Raw genomic sequence first — 20,500 nt, 5'->3', positions numbered from 1 at the left:
ATGCCCTAGTATAGTGACGGGGACACTATACTGTAAAAAGGCACCATCCTTCGGATGAGATGTTAAACTGAGGTCCTGACTCTCTGTGGTCATTAAAAATCCCAGGACACTTCTCGTAAGGAGTAGGGGTGTAACCCTGGTGCCCTGGCCAAATTCCCCCCAGTGACCCCTATCTATCATGGCCTCGTATTAATCTCCATCCCTGAATTGGCTACATCACTCTACTCTCTCCTCCCCACCAATAGCTGGTGGGTGGTGGGCATTCTGGCACACTATGGCTGTGTTGCATCATCCATATGCTATGTAAGCGCTTTGAGTGCCTAGAAAAGCGCTATATAAATGTAAGGAATTATTATTATTAATGAGTTGAAGCGAGCTTCGAGTCCCATTTTAGTGACTCTGCCCCTATCCTGCTCTCATTGCAAATTCTGCTTTGTCATATCGCTGCTGAAAGAGGCAGAAAAGAAAGAATGATAAAGACGAAATGTGTTCAATGTAGAGGAAATGCAGAGCTGATCAAAGCCTGCTGCATTCATGCATGGCATTTTAATTCAGTTAATTAACACCAGCAGGAGCAGATGATCACTAAAGCAAGCCACACTCCTCCTGCCTTCTACAGGGACGTCGTTCCGGACCAAACTCATGCCAGCAACGTTTTCACAGCCTTGCATCAAATACTGCATTATGCAGACCTTTACGTTTTCCAATTGATCTCATAGATGACATGACCAGGGGCCTCAGTTTTAAAGATGAGTGTAGAATTGTCCTAAATGTGAATGTAATCCAACCTGTTTGTTATGTGAAGATAATCTTAGTCACACATACATACTTAATACTGTGTGGTGCATGAGCACAAAAAGTTATGCAATTTTATACTTGCTGTACATGTTATGTCAGTTTTTGGCCTTGATATCCAAGTATTGCTCCTTATTTTTAACATAGGACTTTAGCATCCAATCTGATTTTATGTGCATATAATAAATAAGGTTTAAGGCAGATAATAAGTTTGGAAAAATGTTTGCTGCTGCTGCTAAATCTGAGTCTTATTCATTCATACATGCATTAACACAATGTGTGTTTCTCTGCAGGAGTGGTCATGCCCTGATTGCGTTCATGTTGTCCAGGCAGGAAGGGAAGTTAAACAGGCAGCAGACTATGGAGTTGGGCCACCACATCCTAAAAGCGCACATCTTTAAGGTACGTATAGTTCTAGATTAACCTGTCTGGTGCAAGCTATTTTTGAGAGAATACATTTTAAAGACTGGAGACATAAATTGCAATTTTGTTTCATGCTTGTTAAGCTGCTGTTTAAAAAGTGTGCTCTCTCTGAACCATAATGTGTAGGTTGCCTGTAGACTGCAAAATTGTTATTGGTATCAAAATTTGCATTTGAGCCTAAACATACCTTTTCACTGACACTGTTGGGGAGTAAACAGTAAAATACACTTTCTAGTAAAAAGCTACATCTTCCAACGAGTAGAACTGTAACCATTGCCGTCATTTATGGGTGGGACAGGTGGGACATGTACCAATTTTTGAAATGGCTTTCTTCAGGTAAGTGTCTAATGCAGAAGATGCATTGCCAGCAGGAGATTTAGTTTGTGTGGGTTATTATAATAAGTGGCAATTCGATTGCTGTGACTAGCGCGTTTAGTTAAAATTCACTTGTTCATTCGCTTCACTATCTGTGCAGATGTAAGTTATAATATTACATATATTGTGGACATAGTCATTAAACACATGTATAAATAGGATGCATTTTAGTGAGGTAATTAACCCATTTTAAAGCGGTTCATTTTGCCCGTGTTCTACTTGTTTAACTCGAACTGAACACTGGAATATTGGATTAGATGAACCATGTCTAATATATTTTAACAGATTTTTCTCTAGAATGATGGTTTTATCTTGCACTGATAATATTGCAGTATTATTTTGTACTCGTCATATTTTCGTCAGCAGTGTGCTTGAACCCTTATGCACTGTTCATCGTTAAATCATGTTCCAGTTGTTCCTGGTCAAAAGTGACCGGAAACTATAAACGTATAATTTTTTTAATTGTAATGAAAGAAATGTAACAAGTCTAAGTTAAATCATGTAAAAGCACTAAAGTTGTGCATTTTGGGTGGGTTTTGTATTTCGACTTTATTATTTTATTTGAATATTTTCTCAAATACTGAACCAGTCTTCATAAATTATATATAGTTTGAAACATAAAGCCTCAAGAATCAAACAGTCCATTTAAAAAAAATAAAAACCATATGAATTTCCAAGTATAAACACTAGATGGCTGCAGAGAGGTACTTATTCCTCCCTGATTGAAGAGATGATTTCTAGATTTTGTCACAAGTTCAGAATTTAGATTTACAGCTCTGTAAAACATTAAGAGACCACTACAAAATTATGTTTTATTCTATAAAGTACTGACCGCATTTCTCCCAATTCCAAATAAAAATATTGTCATTTAGGGCATTTATTTGCTGAAAATTACAACTGGTCAGAATAACAAAAAAGATGCAGTTTAACCTCGAAAAATGCAAAGAAAAAAGTGCATCTTCATTTTTAAACAACACAATAATAATGTTGTAACTTGGGAAGAGTTCAGAAATCAATATTTGGTGGAATAATCCTGATTTTCAATCTCTTGGCACGCTCAGTACCAGTCTTTCACATTGCTGTTGGGTGACTTTGTGCCACTCCTGTGGCAAGAATTCAAGCAGCTCTGCTTTGTTTGATGGCTTGTGGCCATCCATCTTCCTCTTGAATGGGGTTCAGGTCTGGAGATTGGGCAGGTCATGACAGGGTCTTGATCTGGTGCTCCTCCACTCACACCTTGATTTACCTGACTGTGTTGCATGGAGCATTGTCCTTCTGGAGAAATCAATCCTCAGATTTGGTGAACATTGTCAGAGCAGAAGAAAGCAAGTTTTCCTCCAGGATAATCTTGTACATGGCTTGATTCATGCATCATTCTCAAAGATGAATCTGCCTGATTCCAGCCTGGCTGAAGCACCCCCAGATCATCATCAATCCTCCACCTGTTCGTCTAATGGTTAGACAGAGACCTGGAGAGGCCTTAAAGCCAGACTCTCTCATGCCCACTGTGAAATTTGGTGGAGGATCTGTGATGATCTGGGTGTCCTTCAGCAAGGCTTGAATCTGCAATTTCTGAACTCTTCCCACAGTAGTATTGTGCTGTTTAAAAATGAATATGAACTTGTTTTCCTTGCATTATTCAAGGTCTGAAAACGCTGCATCTTTTTTGTTATTTTGAGCAGTTGTAATTTTCTGTAAATAGATGCTCTAAATGACAATATTGTTATTTGGAATTTGGGAGAAATTTTGTCAGTACAAAAATGTTCAATTTACTCAAACACACACCTATAAACAGTACAAAAAAAGTGTGTAAAATAACAAGTAATAACCCAATTTATCTGTGGTTATAACTAGATTTGTGCGTGTGTGCGTGCATGCCTATATTGTGGGGGCCAACCAGTGGTCCCCACGAGGGAAATGGCTTATTTGAAAATGTAAAAATTCTAAAAGGTTTCTGAGGTTTAGTTTTACGGGTAGGATTAGGGGATAGAAATGATTGTTAGATCTGTATAAAATCCATAAAATGCATAGAAGTCTATGGAGAGTCCCCACAATGATATAAAAACAAGTTTGTGTGTTTTCCTTACCACTTAGACTAATCGAATGAACTCCCAAATGGACGAAAAGTCATCAAGTCCTGTACCCGTCAGATAAAGGAAACCAGTGTCATTGAAGAAACAAAATAGATTTCTGTCAAAAATGACCGAAAAGTGCATGAGGTTAAGAAAATAGTTTATTTATAATCATGATGCGTTCATTTTAATCTCGTATTCATCATCAGTTAGGACATATAGTTCTAACAAAACAGAATAAAACAGTTTTTGTCATGAGAAATCGTTCAGTTTCACATTAAAGCGTGTCTTCAATCGGTGTTCTATGTATTCTCTGTATAAAATGCAAAAATTGGCAAGACGTGCTATTTTGAGGAAATCAAAGATGCAATCCTTAGAGGACTACTTCAGTAGATCAGCTCAGACCTTCTTTGCACATGCTTTCAGAAGAGGAGACAAACAAATTTAGATGCAGTGTGAATGTGGACAATATGGAGAAACTTAAAGTGTTGTACGGAGTGTCGATGTGTTGATTCTTGTGGCTTCTTTTGTAGGGTTTAAGTAAGAAGACCGGTGTGTCGTCCAGTGTTCTCCAGGCATTATGGATCTGCTGCAGTACTGATGGTTTATCTGCTGCTCTGGCCTCCCTGAGAAACCTCTACACATCCAATGTCAAGGTTTGAACACACAACACACTCTCGAAACGGGATTTCCACCTTAGCAGAAACAAGCGGCCTGTACTTGTGTATAATATTATTTTCCTGGACAAAACTCTTTGCTACAAGATTATGTCTCAGACTCTAGTCTCTAGCTGTCGATTTGAGACCGTCTCGGTGCTGATATGTTATTGCACCTAGACAAATAAGTCATAGACGAGCCAATTAGAGTGCAGTATTTGCCACTGACCTTTGACCTCTTACGTGCCTACACCCCCACCAGAATGACTTTAAAGTTTTCCATGCAGACGTTTGATAATGAGAGGGCATCATTAGAATTAGGGCTGCAACTAATGATTATTTTGATAATCGATTCATCTAACGATTGTTCGACTATTCGGCGATTGTTACAACGATTAATCATTAGCTCTTAACCGATTATTCTGCTTGTGCCCCAACTTTAACGGTTGTATTAAATGTGCTTACTAACAGTAAAGAGGACAAAATCATCTTTTAAAAATATCTCTAAATGACATTCACTGAATTAAAGGGGGATTTGTTATATTTTTTTATTAAGTTTAATTCGGAAAAGAAATTCACTGCAATCTTCTTGTTATCGAGTGTTTTTGTCTTGTTTTCCATTAAAAATGGTCTAAAATTCCTTCAAACTAGATAAGCTTTTATTTGAGAAGCAACATATAAGATATTTAGACTTTAAGAGAATGTATACACTCACCTAAAGGATTATTAGGAACACATACTAATACTGTGTTTGACCCCTTTCACCTTCAGAACTGCCTTAATTCTACGTGGCATTGATTCAACAAGGTGCTGAAAGCATTCTTTTGAAATGTTGGCCCATATTGATAGGATAGCATCTTGCAGTTGATGGAGATTTGTGGGATGCACATCCAGGGCACGAAGCTCCTGTTCCACCACATCCCAAAGATGCTCTATTGGGTTGAGATCTGGTGACTGTGGGGGCCATTTTAGTACAGTGAACTCATTGTCATGTTCAAGAAACCAATTTGAAATGATTCGAGCTTTGTGACATGGTGCATTATCCTGCTGGAAGTAGCCATCAGAGGATGGGTACATGGTGGCCATAAAGGGATGGACATGGTCAGAAACAATGCTCAGAAACAAAGGCCGTCAAGTGTGTCTCAGCCGGGTGCAGTTTCAGTCTCTCCCCCTCAGATCGGGACATTCACAACTCATAGAAGAGGCGCTGATCGCACAGATAAATGCCAGTTCCGGAGTTTGTAGTTAATTACATGATCTGCTTCTGTATTATCTGATATTTAATAAAGCTATAACGCATTAAATATAAACTGCATTAAAGATGTAATGCCGGGGTGTTTCCTTTAAAGACGCTCCTAATTAGAACGCAGACTGCTGATGTTTACATGGGTGTAGCTGTCAGCTTCATTATTTAAAAAAAAAAAACGCTCTTTGATATGTCACACCTCAACTTCCTGTTTCAATAAAAATAATGCATTTTCATATGGAAGAAAGTTGTGTTCATCAAAATGTTTCTTGGGGTCTTAAACACGTGTTATGATGATGCCTGTGAAGAAAAAACATTGAAAAACGCTGCCGTGAATTCCTCCGCATGTCCTCACCATGGTTTTGATCCATTTCCATTTTCACGTAAGATTCAAAAATGAAAACGGTAAAATGTAATGGATGCTTGGCATTTTAAGTAATTACCAAGCCCTTTTAGATTCATTAAATAAAGTAAAGGTCATCTAATAGAAGTCAGCCCAGTGATTTGTTTGGTAGATAATGTGTGTTATTGAGGACACACTGCTGTAATGAGACTCAACAGCAATTATGGACTTTACCTTTAAGCAAAAATGATCTTATTTTTCTCCTCTGCTTTTAACATTCATCTTAACGTCCCCTCCACACCATTCTTCCTCCCAGCACAATGTGACAGTGTGTTTCCCATGGAAACATGTCCAGGTCACAATTCACCGGTGTGACAGGTGTGTTAATTTTGATATAAATGTTGTTATATTTTATTTTGTCATCACTGTACAATATCTGTTTATTAACATTAGTAAATGTGTTACAATATATTTACTATCATTCATAACCAGAACAAGTCTAAATATCCTTAATTAATCAATTGCTTGTCTACAACTGGTCTTAATTGCATTTCACTCCTTTCTCTCCTTGATTAAAGTGATTGACTCACATGCCGAACTGAACCAATGACATGCCTCTCCTCGTTCAGTCAGTCGACAGATCCTCATTCACGAACGAGATGACCAAGTCATTCATTTAGTTCGCCAGTACATTTAAAGTATACCAGTATATTCAGTTCATTCATGAATGAGACTTATCATCTTGTTCAGACTTAAACGAATGACTCGTTTGGTTTAGTGAAGGGTGTATTCGTTCAGTCGGTCGAACCAAATGATATGCTGCCTCACAGCCTGCAAACGAATGCTATTGGCTCATGCTATAGTCAGGCTTTACAGGCATGAAGAGTCAGTCTCGTGCTTAAAAAAATAGCTCATTGGCTTCAAAAGGGAGAGACGTCTGTGAACGAGAGATATGAGTCAGTTTATGGAGGTGAACGAGTACGAGTACTCCCCTTTTTCTCACAATTTGGAATTCCCAATGTGTTAAGTCCTCGTGGACATGTAGTGATTTGCCTCAATCCGGGGTGGTGGAAGACGAATCCCAGCTGCCTTCGCGTCTGAGACCGTCAACCCGCGCATCTTATCACGTGGCTTGTTGAGCGCATTGCCACGGAGACCTAGTGCGTGTGGAATCTTCACGCCATCCACCGCGGCATCCGTGCTTAACTCACTACACGCCCCACCGAGAATGAACCACATTATAGCAATCACGAGGAGGTTACCCCATGTGACTCTACCCTCCCTAGCAACCGGGCCAATTTGGTTGCTTAGGAGACCTGCCTCGAGTCACTAAGCATACCCTGGGATTCAAACTAGTGAACTAGCGAACTCCAGGTGTGGTACCCAGTGTCTGGTTTGATTACGTTCACTTATTTACCCAAGAGCTGTAACACAGATATGATCATCACTTTGGAGGTTTGATTTTACAAACAATATTCGAATTGCTGATGTGTTTGAAAACAACATACAAAACCTCTGCAAAAAAAAAACAAAACACACATTTAATGTTATAGGACATTTGACTTGCTGATGTATAGGTCATGTGATAACTAGCCTTGGTCTTTCCTATACTATAAGTAATATCAGTCTCTGAACTGTTTGATACCTGTCCACAGGTGAGTCGTTTGCTGATGCTGGGTGGGGCGAATGTCAACTATCGTACGGAGGTGTTGAACAACTCCCCAGTGCTCTGCGTCCAGTCTCACCTGGGTCATCAGGAGATGGTCTCCCTGCTGCTGGAGTTTGGGGCGAATGTTGACGTGCTTTCAGAGAATGGTATGAGTTCACTCTGTTACGCATCGGCTGCTGGGCATCTGGAACTGGTCAGTCTGCTCTGTAAGAGAGGAGCCAAGGTGAGAGAAATTTGTAATACACTGAATACATATAACTTTCATTTATGAATCCTTTTAGAATCCTTCATACGGATTAATTAATTCTATTGGTCGACCGAGTGTCGTTTTTGCCGATACGATAACTAAACCACATACACACATGCAGCGACTTCCAGCGACCTCATCTCATTCATTTTCAATTAGAGCTGGTGACTTTTGGCAACACAACAAAGTTGAGAAAAGTTGTACTTTATGCAAATGAGGAGCGACTTTCGGGAGCGGCAACCAATAGGAGTGAAGAAGGTGTCAGTGGAGCCCACATCACCCGTCTCAAGCGATAAAGTCGTTGCATGTGTGTACAGGGCTTAAGGTGGTGGAAAGGGCTGATATCCGATTAATCAGCCTTTAGTTAAAAAAGTACTGTAAAGGTACAGACATTTTCCACCATCGAGCCAAACGGTTCGGAGCATGGTACGGTTAAAGTAGCATTTCCACTAGAGCACGGTTCGGCAGCACACGATTGTCTCAGCCTGGGGTTCTTGGCACGGTTAGCTAACCATACTCAACCCTTCTCAACCACGCTCTAGTACGTGGCGACTCGTTTAGTGAATCTTCATGATTTTATAATGATGGTTTTAACTAGTGTTGTAGCCTAATTGTATTTTCCTACATGCCTTTTTCGTCAGGGAAGTAGAATACTAGTTCATTTAAACTCAAAATATATCAATATATTCTCATAAGCTGTTTTCATATAACACTTGCTGTATATAATATTTTGTCAATAAATATCCTTTTTAGCTAGTCTGGTACCTTCGTGTAATGGCAATTGTTCTTGGTTATTTTGGGTTCACTCATACACCTGCTGTCAATATGAAGAAAATATCGGATTACCTCAGATTCACAGTTTGAGGAACAATTGCAGAAATGATAGAAATAGCATGCTACAGATTTGGTGCATAATGTGGGACTTTTAACCATAAACAAGCCTGAAACATATCAATATTCGGTGTGACCACCTTTGCCTTTAAAACAGTCCCAATTATTCTTGATATACCTGGACACAGTTTCTGTTGGTTGTTGGCAGATTGGATGTTCAAGCTTCTTGGAGAATTCTCCACAATTCTTCTATATATTTCGTCTGTCTCGATTGCTTCTCTTTATGTAATCTCAGACTGACTCGATGTTCTGTGGGGGGCACTGTGAGGGCAATGCCATCTGTTGCAGGACTCCCTGTTCTTCTATTCTAATCTTTTCTATTTGCAAAAGTAATGTTTGTGAGTCTAACATTTATGTTTCCTATAGACACATTAAAGCTTAAGATATAAATAACCATCTTAAGACAAATGCTTTTGTGAAACATCTTTTACACAGTACTGTATATATATACACTCACCTAAAGGATTATTAGGAACACCTGTTCAATTATCTAATCAACCAATCACATGGCAGTTGCTTCAATGCATTTAGGGGTGTGGTCCTGGTCAAGACAATCTCCTGAACTCCAAACTGAATATCAGAATGGGAAAGAAAGGTGATTTAAGCAATTTTGAGCGTGGCATGGTTGTTGGTGCCAGACGGGCCGGTCTGAGTATTTCACAATCTGCTCAGTTACTGGGATTTTCACGCACAACCATTTCTAGGGTTTACAAAGAATGGTGTGAAAAGGAAAAACATCCAGTATCGCGGCAGTCCTGTGGGCTGAAAATGCCTTGTTGATGCTAGAGGTCAGAGGAGAATGGGCCGACTGATTCAAGCTGATAGAAGAGCAACTTTGCCTGAAATAACCACTCGTTACAACCGAGGTATGCAGCAAAGCATTTGTGAAGGCACAACATGCACAACCTTGAGGCGGATGGGCTACAACAGCAGAAGACCCCACCGGGTACCACTCATCTCCACTACAAATAGGAAAAAGAGGCTACAATTTGCAAGAGCTCACCAAAATTGGACAGTTGAAGACTGGAAAAATGTTGCCTGGTCTGATGAGTCTCGATTTCTGTTGAGACATTCAGATGGTAGAGTCAGAATTTGGTGAAACAGAATGAGAACATGGATCCATCATGCCTTGTTACCACTGTGCAGGCTGGTGGTGGTGGTGTAATGGTGTGGGGGATGTTTTCTTGGCACACTTTAGGCCCCTTAGTGCCAGTTGGGCATTGTTTAAATGCCACGGCCTACCTGAGCATTATTTCTGACCATGTCCATCCCTTTATGGCCACCATGTACCCATCCTCTGATGGCTACTTCCAGCAGGATAATGCACCATGTCACAAAGCTGGAATCATTTCAAATTGGTTTCTTGAACATGACAATGAGTTCACTGTACTAAAATGGCCCCCACAGTCACCAGATCTCAACCCAATAGAGCATCTTTGGGATGTGGTGGAACGGGAGCTTCGTGCCCTGGATGTGCATCCCACAAATCTCCATCAACTGCAAGATGCTATCCTATCAATATGGGCCAACATTTCTAAAGAATGCTTTCAGCACCTTGTTGAATCAATGCCACGTAGAATTAAGGCAGTTCTGAAGGCGAAAGGGGGTCAAACACAGTATTAGTATGGTGTTCCTAATAATCCTTTAGGTGAGTGTATATATATTGTTATATATCTGTTCAACCCTTTTTGATCTCACAAATCTTTAGCTGATGTGCCTAAAAACTTTGCACAGTACTGTATGTAATAATAATCTAACAAAAATAACCATTAAAGACAAAAACAAAGAAAAGTCAAATGTTCTGGGGTGTTGATGGGGAAAATTTGATTCATTGACATGAAATCTGTCACAATGGGGCGGCTGTGGTTCAGGTGGTAGAGCGGTTTGGCTACCAATCACAGGGTTGATGGTTTGATTACCGGCCCACATGACTCCACATGCCGAAATGTCCTTGGGCCAGACACTGAACCCCAAGTTGCTCCCAATGGCAGGCTAGTGCCTTACATGGTAGCTCTGTCGCCATTGGTGTGTGAGTGTGAATGGGTGATTGGGACACAGTGTAAAGCGCTTTGGTAACCTCTAAGGTTAAAAAAAGCGCTATATAAGTGTAGACCATAGACCAATCCAAAAAAAAACATTAATTTATATATTTTTTTTTATTGACAATTTTTTAGTTTTCACAAACAAACAAAAAACTAAAAAACAGCATGCACAAATAACAGACACCATCCTCTGGCACCCCGATGCTTTTAAGTTCAAATTTTGCCTTTTTTTTTTTTGGCAAAAAGCGACAAACAGAAATATCGGTTCTAACTAGAATTCATTCTTACATGAGTCAGCATGAAACGCTGTGTGCAGTCCATTTAACGACATTATCTGACACATTTCTGAGTGAAACAGCTTATTCAACACGAATGAGAGGAATTGAATGGATGGCGAAGGCGTTACATACCACAGCCAGGTGGTTTGAGGGGAAGGGTTGAAAAGTAAAAGGGATTTGTAACATCATCTGAAATGGAATGCGTGTTTAGAATTTAGAATGTGTGTTCAGAATTTAGAATGTGTGTTCAGAAGGACATTTTGATTTAATGTTGCTTGAAGAAAAGTTAAAGTAACATGCATCATGTAGCAGTAATGGAATGTCTGTGTTTTTGTATTGAGCTTTTCAGGTGTACCTCACTGATGTGTACTTATTCCCCCAAACCTATGCAAACCTTAATTAACTCTCGACGCTTTGTTTGCGGTCAGGTGGATCACGTGGACAAGAGTGGTCAGTGTGCATTAGTGCATGCGGCTCTGCGGGGTTATCCTGAGGTCATTACGTGTTTGCTGGAGTTGACCTGGAGTGATGAAGGTCATCAGATGGAACTCAGCCTAAAGAACAAAGCACTGCAGCAGGGACTCATAGCAGCCTGCAGTATGGGACATATACATGTAAGCACACACACTTGCAAGTATTGGAGTGATGTGTTTTTTCCATTGCAATTCAATCAATAATCCTGTTGACGTTCATGAGTGCGCTCACACACTGGAGAGTTTTTTTGCTTTTACTGTCCAGTTGAAATAATCTGGTCAAACTGTATATATTTTCAAGTTCTAAGCCTCAAGCATCGATATAAGACCTCTGTTTAACTATTGAAATCTCATAGCGAAAGTAATCTTTATGTTGTGGCTGATCGATGTATATACTGTATATACACCTATTAGCCACAACATTAAAACCACCTGCCTAATATTGTGTAGGTCCCCCTCGTGCCACCAAAACAGTATATAATGAAATATATTCAGCATACATACGAAGTTAATGGGGATGTTTGCACACTGTGCTGTGGATTTGTATGCATACTGGCTGCAATTTCATCTCACTGAATTATAATAAAGCCCTCCATATTATAGGTGATTTAAGGATCACGGTTGCCATGGGAGAACAGCCATGGCAACAGGTCAGTGTTTAATGCTGAGCAGTTTCAGCTCTTGTGTATTCATTTACCTTACTGACAAAAGTACCTTTAGATTGTACCAGCATCAACACTTCAGTCCACACTTATTAATTCAGCATGTGTTAGAGCAGTGTTTCAACTCTGCAGGGGGTATGGTAAGGAACCATCTGAAAAGTCCACACATTATGGAGTCGATGATCGCTAATACCCAACCCAGTACTGGCAGATATTCTGGCGTACCGGCAGCTCTTATTATAAAGTGCTGGTACTGTGTCCTGCTGTCCTATAACAATTCCTGTGTTTGTTTTGAGTGACCCGCTTAGACCCACCCCAACAACATTTCTCAACCAATGATGTGAGATGGGAGTGTGACTATATGACTGTTTGAACAGTAACAGATGAGGCTTGTATTCGGAAAGCTGTTTTAAAAACATTGTGGGGAGATTCACTAATAATGAATTGCAGCCAGTAAAAACACAGTTTTTTGCACGCACTGTCTGCGCTCATTTAGCACCCGATTCACTAAATGATGTTGTTCAGGCAACAAAATTGCTGCTGAACGCTATTTGCACGGCAATTGCACAGGAGGATGCAACAGACCATCATATTTGACACACCCTGCCGGGACTGTACAGCATCACTGTGATCCAGACACTTTAAGCATCTCTAAAGACTAATTTACACAGAAAGGTGTGACAGTAATGTAAGCGCAGCGTAGTTCTAGCGGGAAGACTAGCAGCTGTGCATCATCACATCATTAGCTTGGTAACTCCTAGCCAATCACATGTAAGCCGTTGTTTATAAGTCTGCTCACAATCTATCACATTGCTGTTTCAGTGTGCTAACACGGCAACCTCCTCCACCCCACCACCACCAGTTGAGTCCAGTCCTGCACGGGGGTGGCACTAGCTTCGTAGGAATTACATCAGCTTTAAATATACATATTTCCAAAATACCTTGTGTGAACGTTATCTATGTGTTAGAGAGGGGGTGTGCAAAATGATGTTAACATTTTGGAGGGCTATACTACTGTAAAACATATGGGAACCACTTTGTTAGTGAGATGCCTCTCTTTACTTCCATTTGATTGGCCCAGCTAGCAGGTTATTTTGCCCAAGAACCCACTCAGACAAGAAGAGACCATCTGACCGACATATAAAATCATGAATCACAGCTTTAGTTTTTGTATGCTATTTAGGATGAAAAAAATGGCATGAAAAATAATTTAAATAATGCTGTGGCAGATTTCACAAACATTATTTTCTAAATAAATGTTTTATAAATCATCTGTAATTAGTATTGCTTCCCTTTCAAAAGTAGTAAATCCCGATTATTAAAAAAAATAGTGCCTCGGAAGATTTGATGCATCTAACCTGGTGATCTTCGGCTAATCCTCGGCTAATCCGGTGACTAGTATCTAATAAAATTTATTTTCCCTTATGGAGTTGTGGAGAGAAAAAAAAAGGCATCTTTGATTTTGGTACTGTTGGTGAATTTTCCACTGACAGGTGTTTTCTTTTATAGATTATTTGTTTATTTGTACGCTTTGATTTGATTCGCTCATTAGTATCATTGTAAGGTTTGTTTTAACCCATGTATGTCGTAACCCCTTAAAACTTAAAAGAGTTTGTTGTCACTTTCTGGCATTATTGTATGTCATTGATGTGAACTGGTGTTTTGGCAGGTGCTGGAAGGCTTGTTGACGTTGAATAATGAACTGACTGTACAGATTGATGCTCATGACACGCTTTGGGGTGAAACAGGTACGTTCTGTTTTTCTCCAACATTTTATTCTCTCTTGCTCTCACTGTCTTTCCCTCCTACTTTGTCTTTATTTCTGTTCCATTACAAGTAACAGTTACAGCTGTTATTGATTGCAGCTCTACAGAAAATCACTTTTTAACAACCCAAAGAGTTGATGCAGTTTAGTCTAAAAGGTTTCCTCTGGCATCTCAGAATGTTTTCTTTAGAATTGAACGTCTCTTGGTTCGTTGTTACATTGAACACAGTGTATTTTTGCCATATTGTTTGGACAGATTGTTTTACTCATACTTACACTTACCTGCGGCATTCAAAAGGTCTCCTTTTGGAAAACAGGAAGGTTGCAGTGATGTGTGAGTACTTAGAAATTATTTGTGAAATAAATAAAGTATGGGGTGATATAACTATAAAAAAAGACATGTCAATTTAACGTGTATTTCAGTGCGATTAATTATATAAATATACCATCAAAGCAATTCAGACTTGAAGCTCCACCTGTTTTCAGCAGGGGGCAGTAAGCAAAACTCCAGATGTTTAGGCAACACGCAACTTTTCTGACAACAAACCACACTCAGGCTTGCTTGACACTTGCACCAGCACAAGATAAGAATGAGTCCTTGCATTAAACCACAGCTGGATTGAGCGAAGGTCAAGATGCAGGGATCTCGAGAAGTGTTTTACTATGCTTTAAACTACGTTTAACTTGACACAGTGATGTAAAAAAAGGGTGCGTTCATGATGCAACACAACCAAAGTGAGATGATCCAAATGCATCCGTCTGATGCCTGTGTACATTTATGGATCCTTAGAAAAGCACTTATAATAAATCTGTCTTGGTCAGATTGACAAATGTAATTGCATAACAGGTGGACTGTAGACCAGTGATAGGCTTGTGTTCAATAAAATGGAAATGAACGATATATTGCCTTCTAAAGCCTTGGCTCTGCAATGGTATGCGGCAATACAATGAAGTCAGCTGACAACCTGAATGTGCTGAATGATCAGGTTATCCCATCAGTGAATGTTTTCTTCCCTCATGGCATGGGCATATTCCAGGATGACAATGCCAAGATTTGTAGGGCTCAAATTGTGAAAGAGTGGTTCAGGGAGCATGAGGAATCATTTTCATACATTAACTGGCCACCAGTCTTTGGGATGTGCTGGAGAAGACTTTATGGAGTGGTTGGACTCTCCCGTCATCAATACAAGATCTCGGCCAAAAATGTATGCAATAAATGTTGTGACTTTGCATAAGGTTGTCAAAACAAAGCTAAAGGCGGCCAGCAAATGATTAGAGTATGCAACTTTCTTTATTTTTTGTCCATGCATTGTATTCAATTATTGTTGTGTGAGGGGGATTTCTCAGCAAACATTTATATTGGCGATTAACTTCTCTGGCATATCATTTAGGGGTGGGGGAAAAATCGATTGTTACAAATCACGATTCTTGAGACAAACTATTTTAAAATCGGCACCCTGATGAAAAATGTTTTTTTTTAATGTAATAAAAAAATACACCTTTATCTTAATGCCAATACAATAATTGATGTATAAATCTAGGAAGCTATATTTGTGCAGAGTTCCACATGAACAGGTTTTGTCTCTTTAATTCTTTACATTTAGTCCTTTAATGCATGCTACGGCCATTAAAGTGCCGCTTGTTAACTGTCGGACATCTAATCCTTTGCTGTGATCAATGTTCCTGTTATTATGCATAATCCAAAAGTTTATTTGAGAGGTGTTTTGGAGAGTATTTGTCAGAAGACTTTTTGCAGATTCCAAATTTAAGGACTTGAAAACCAGCAACTTGAGACTTGACTCGAGACTTGATGGTTAAGCCTCGAGACTTGACTCGAGACTTGATGGTTTAGACTTGAGACTTGACTCGAGACTTGATGGTTAAGCCTCGAGACTTGACTCGAGACTTGATGGTTTAGACTTGAGACTTGACTCGACACTTGATGGTTTAGACTTGAGACTTGACTCGAGACTTGATGGTTTAGACTTGAGACTTGACTCGAGACTTGATGGTTTAGACTTGAGACTTGACTCGAGACTTGATGGTTAAGCCTCGAGACTTGACTCGAGACTTGATGGTTTAGACTTGAGACTTGACTCGAGACTTGATGGTTAAGCCTCGAGACTTGACTCGAGACTTGATGGTTTAGACTTCGAGACTTGACTCGAGACTTGATGGTTAAGCCTCGAGACTTGACTCCGAGACTTGATGGTTAAGCCTCGAGACTTGACTCCGAGACTTGATGGTTAAGCCTCGAGACTTGACTCCGAGACTTGATGGTTTAGACTTGAGACTTGACTCGAGACTTGATGGTTAAGCCTCGAGACTTGACTTCGAGACTTGATGGTTAAGCCTCGAGACTTGACTCGAGACTTGATGGTTTAGACTTGAGACTTGACTCGACACTTGATGGTTTAGACTTGAGACTTGACTCGAGACTTGATGGTTAAGCCTCGAGACTTGACTCGAGACTTGATGGTTTAGACTTCGAGACTTGACTTCGAGACTTGATGGTTAAGCCTCGAGACTTGACTCGAGACTTGATGGTTAAGCCTCGAGACTTGACTCGAGACTTGATGGTTAAGCCTCGAGACTTGACTCGAGACTTGATGGTTTAGACTTGAGACTTGACTCGAGACTTGATGGTTAAGCCTCGAGACTTGACTCGAGACTTGATGGTTTAGACTCGAGACTTGACTCGAGACTTGATGGTTAAGCCTCGAGACTTGACTCGAGACTTGATGGTTAAGCCTCGAGACTTGACTCGAGACTTGATGGTTAAGCCTCGAGACTTGACTCGAGACTTGATGGTTTAGACTTGAGACTTGACTCGAGACTTGATGGTTAAGCCTCGAGACTTGACTCGAGACTTGATGGTTAAGCCTCGAGACTTGACGGTTTAGACTTGAGACTTGACTCGACACTTGATGGTTTAGACTTGAGACTTGACTCGAGACTTGATGGTTAAGCCTCGAGACTTGACTCGAGACTTGATGGTTTAGACTCGAGACTTGACTCGAGACTTGATGGTTAAGCCTCGAGACTTGACTCGAGACTTGATGGTTTAGACTCGAGACTTGACTCGAGACTTGATGGTTAAGCCTCGAGACTTGACTCGAGACTTGATGGTTAAGCCTCGAGACTTGACTCGAGACTTGATGGTTTAGACTTGAGACTTGACTCGAGACTTGATGGTTAAGCCTCGAGACTTGACTCCGAGACTTGATGGTTAAGCCTCGAGACTTGACTCGAGACTTGATGGTTTAGACTTGAGACTTGACTCGAGACTTGATGGTTAAGCCTCGAGACTTGACTCGAGACTTGATGGTTAAGCCTCGAGACTTGACTCGAGACTTGATGGTTTAGACTTGAGACTTGACTCGAGACTTGATGGTTTAGACTTGAGACTTGACTCGAGACTTGATGGTTAAGCCTCGAGACTTGACTCGAGACTTGATGGTTAAGCCTCGAGACTTGACTCGAGACTTGATGGTTTAGACTTGAGACTTGACTCGACACTTGATGGTTTAGACTTGAGACTTGACTCGAGACTTGCTGGTATAGATTTGAGACTTGACTCGAGACTTGCTGGTTAAGACTCTAGACTTGACGATTAAGACTTGAACATGTGTGACTTGCTCCCACCGCTGGAATTCTATCTGACACTGCTTTAATAAATATGGTTAGCTGTAAAAAGGCTTATCAAACTGTTGGATGCTGCGCTCTACATGTCACGCCCCACAATATTTTTAATCTAACAGCTGTGCACTTCTTAATGCTGATTGACATGTGATTTCAAGAGCTCTGATTACTTGAAGCACGTCATCTGTGTCCAGGAAGCGCAAAAGCAGTTTTGTTTCACTCTGTAAGCTTTAAGCTTTTACTTGCATTAATAGTGATAAGTGGTTATAGTTATTTAGCTTATTTATTTGATGAATATCTGTTATTTACCCTGTTAAATGGCCGTCCTTTACATCCATATGAACAAATATGAACGAGCCAAATTAATCGACATCTCATATCCAAACAATGACAACTTTGGCATTTAATCAATCAAATCAATCATCCTAAACATAATATAAAAACATACAGTTTAGTTCATAATTTTGTTAAGATTTGGATCATTCTTATTAATAATTGAAGCCAACACAATCCATCAAATGGCTCCAACATTTCTAAATCTGTTCTAAAATGGCTTGAAAGGGTGAATCGGAGTTATGAATCAATCAATTCATTGAAATATCTTGAACTGACTCACGGAAATGAATCAAACATACCAGCTCTAATGCGGTTTTTGCAAATAAGAAATTCTGTTTAAATACTCACAAGTCACATGACAAGAACGGATCGTAAAGCTAGTCTAATGACACGCTCTTTAGGAAATTTAATATCCAAATAATGTGCTTTGAAATCACTGCTGTGTTCGCAAACACAAGCAAAATCATTGCAAATGTGTCTTGAATATTGAACACATCACCCTGGTCTAGAACCTGCCTGCTGTAGACCAAGAGCCTTGTGTTTGGCTGTAGTCACGAGTCCATTAATGTCAGACATGGCTATTTATCTCACTTAATTGCACATCCAGTTGTTTGACCTTCAATGGCTTTATGTGCAAACCACCGCAATGTAAAGAAAAAGAAACCGTGGTATTGTGAGAGTGCTGCCAGGTGTGGAGCACACGTGTGGGAATCAATATAAGATCAAGTCTGGTAACACGTGACAAGAAGGCCATTGAGATGGAGAGAGAGAGTAACAAAATGTGAAGGCAAAGAAATGTGAAGCTTATAATTCAATAAAGTCACTTAACTTAACAGCTCAAATAATACCCACATTTTAACAGAAGAATTAATGTGTGCAAATCATCATTTTAGGGTATTTTGACATCACATTGTCATGGCAACAAAGTTGTAAAATTGGTTATAACTTAACACAGATGTGGTTAGTAAGTGATTTTATCACACTAAAATCATGTTAACACACATATTGTCTACGTCTTGTGTCTACAGTGAAGTATTTTATTGTTTACTTATTGGCCCCCATTCACTTCCACTGTAACGTTTATTGCCAAAATAATAATAATAAAGTCAAAATAATTTTGTGTGGTAATCAATATTATTATTATTATTCCTTTAAGCCTTTTATAAATGAACCAACACGTAACTTAATAAATTGACATTATGGCAACAGTCATGTATAAAATAATGAATTTTATAACAAAAATGGATGTTAGACAGAATTGCTGCCTCAGTTACCATTAACTGTCATTGTATGGAAAAAAGATGCAATGGAAATGAATGGTGACTGAGACTAAAATTTCCTCTTGTGTTCCATGGACAAAACGTGGGAGTGAGTAAATGATGATAGATTTATAATTTTTGGATGAACTATCCTTTCCAGGTTCAATACATGTTAAGTTCAATCAACAGCATTTGTGATGTGATGTTGATTAAAACACAAATTAAAAAAGAAAAATCATGATTTCAGTGAGGCACTTACAGTGGAAGTGAATGGTATGGAGGACAAAACATGCAAAAATAATAAATAAATACATAATTAAATAAATGTAATAATAAGAAAATAAATAAAGGAATAAATGTCTTGATAAAACAAATATAATTCGTTTTTAATGAAAGTTATTCCTGAATTTATTTTTGTATGACTTTTTTCCTTTATTTATTATTTTCTCTTTTTATTGATTATTTTATTCTTTAAAAAAATTTTATTCTTTCATTTGTTTTTGTTTTTTTTATTATTTATTTATGCATTCATTTATTTTTATATTTATTTATTCCCACATGTATTTATTTCTATATTTAAATATTCCCACATTTATTTATTTTTGTATTTATTCTTACATTTCTGTCTCTTGTATGATAATGATGTGGGCGGGTCCTGCTTACCATTGGCTTATTGTAGATTGAAGCGTGTGCTCGATTACTCTTGACTTGTTTTGATGTGACGTTAGGTCATAGCCATATCGCGTGTAAACTAAAGCTATTTGTGGGGCTAAAAACATAAGAGCTTAAGTCAATCCAAGATGTATTGGTTATACTACAATCACAAAATAAATGGGGAGCTGTTTCTTCAACAAAACCACAAAATGAGCAAGTTTCATAAATGATATGATTTAACCTTGTCCTTTTCTTTTTTTTTCTGTGTATATAACTTCATATTTTGATGTCTGCAAATCCATAATATTGTTTTCTGTTGTTATGATTGTTCATTGTAAAAGATACAACCATGCTTCATTTCCCTGATCGTTTATGTATGTATACATCTGCAATAAAAAAATTAAAAATCTATAGCTGACTCTTCACATATATCTAGAGAGTTGCGCGACTTGCTGAATGAAGTCGATAACCACGCATCAAATAACTGATAAATGTTTCATTTAGAGTAGTGGTGCTTATTGATGTTTTAGGAGAGCTGTATGCTGGTATGAATGTCGAAGCACATCCTGGATTGTTAAACTCTCTGCAAAACGTTTCCCTGCATATTCAAAATCTGTGCGAGTCAGCGGGTGCTGAGGTGGGACGTCCATCTGCTCCCGATAAGTACTATTG

At 39.1% G+C, this 20,500-nt stretch overlaps 1 protein-coding gene across 5 annotated transcripts in view; it reads left to right on the top strand.

Moving 5' to 3' along the window:
- LOC127658658 (protein TANC1-like) overlaps positions 1 to 20,500 on the top strand; it is a 260,584-nt gene that overhangs the window by 179,737 nt on the left and 60,347 nt on the right. For 2 of the 5 annotated variants that reach the window (XM_052148062.1, XM_052148060.1), the window contains exons 14-18: positions 1,089 to 1,197; positions 4,199 to 4,321; positions 7,566 to 7,802; positions 11,466 to 11,651; positions 13,842 to 13,920. In XM_052148062.1, the coding sequence (XP_052004022.1) occupies positions 1,089 to 1,197; positions 4,199 to 4,321; positions 7,566 to 7,802; positions 11,466 to 11,651; positions 13,842 to 13,920 (734 nt within the window). The remainder of the gene's footprint in view (positions 1 to 1,088; positions 1,198 to 4,198; positions 4,322 to 7,565; positions 7,803 to 11,465; positions 11,652 to 13,841; positions 13,921 to 20,500) is intronic. The other 3 variants (XR_007972434.1, XM_052148061.1, XM_052148063.1) reach the window with 2 other exon arrangements.

This window comes from Xyrauchen texanus, chromosome 18, assembly GCF_025860055.1.
Source record: "Xyrauchen texanus isolate HMW12.3.18 chromosome 18, RBS_HiC_50CHRs, whole genome shotgun sequence".
In the NCBI taxonomy this organism is placed as follows: Eukaryota; Metazoa; Chordata; class Actinopteri; order Cypriniformes; family Catostomidae; genus Xyrauchen; species Xyrauchen texanus.
Note: the sequence above shows the minus strand (reverse complement) of the source record. Positions and strands in the feature narration are given on the sequence as shown.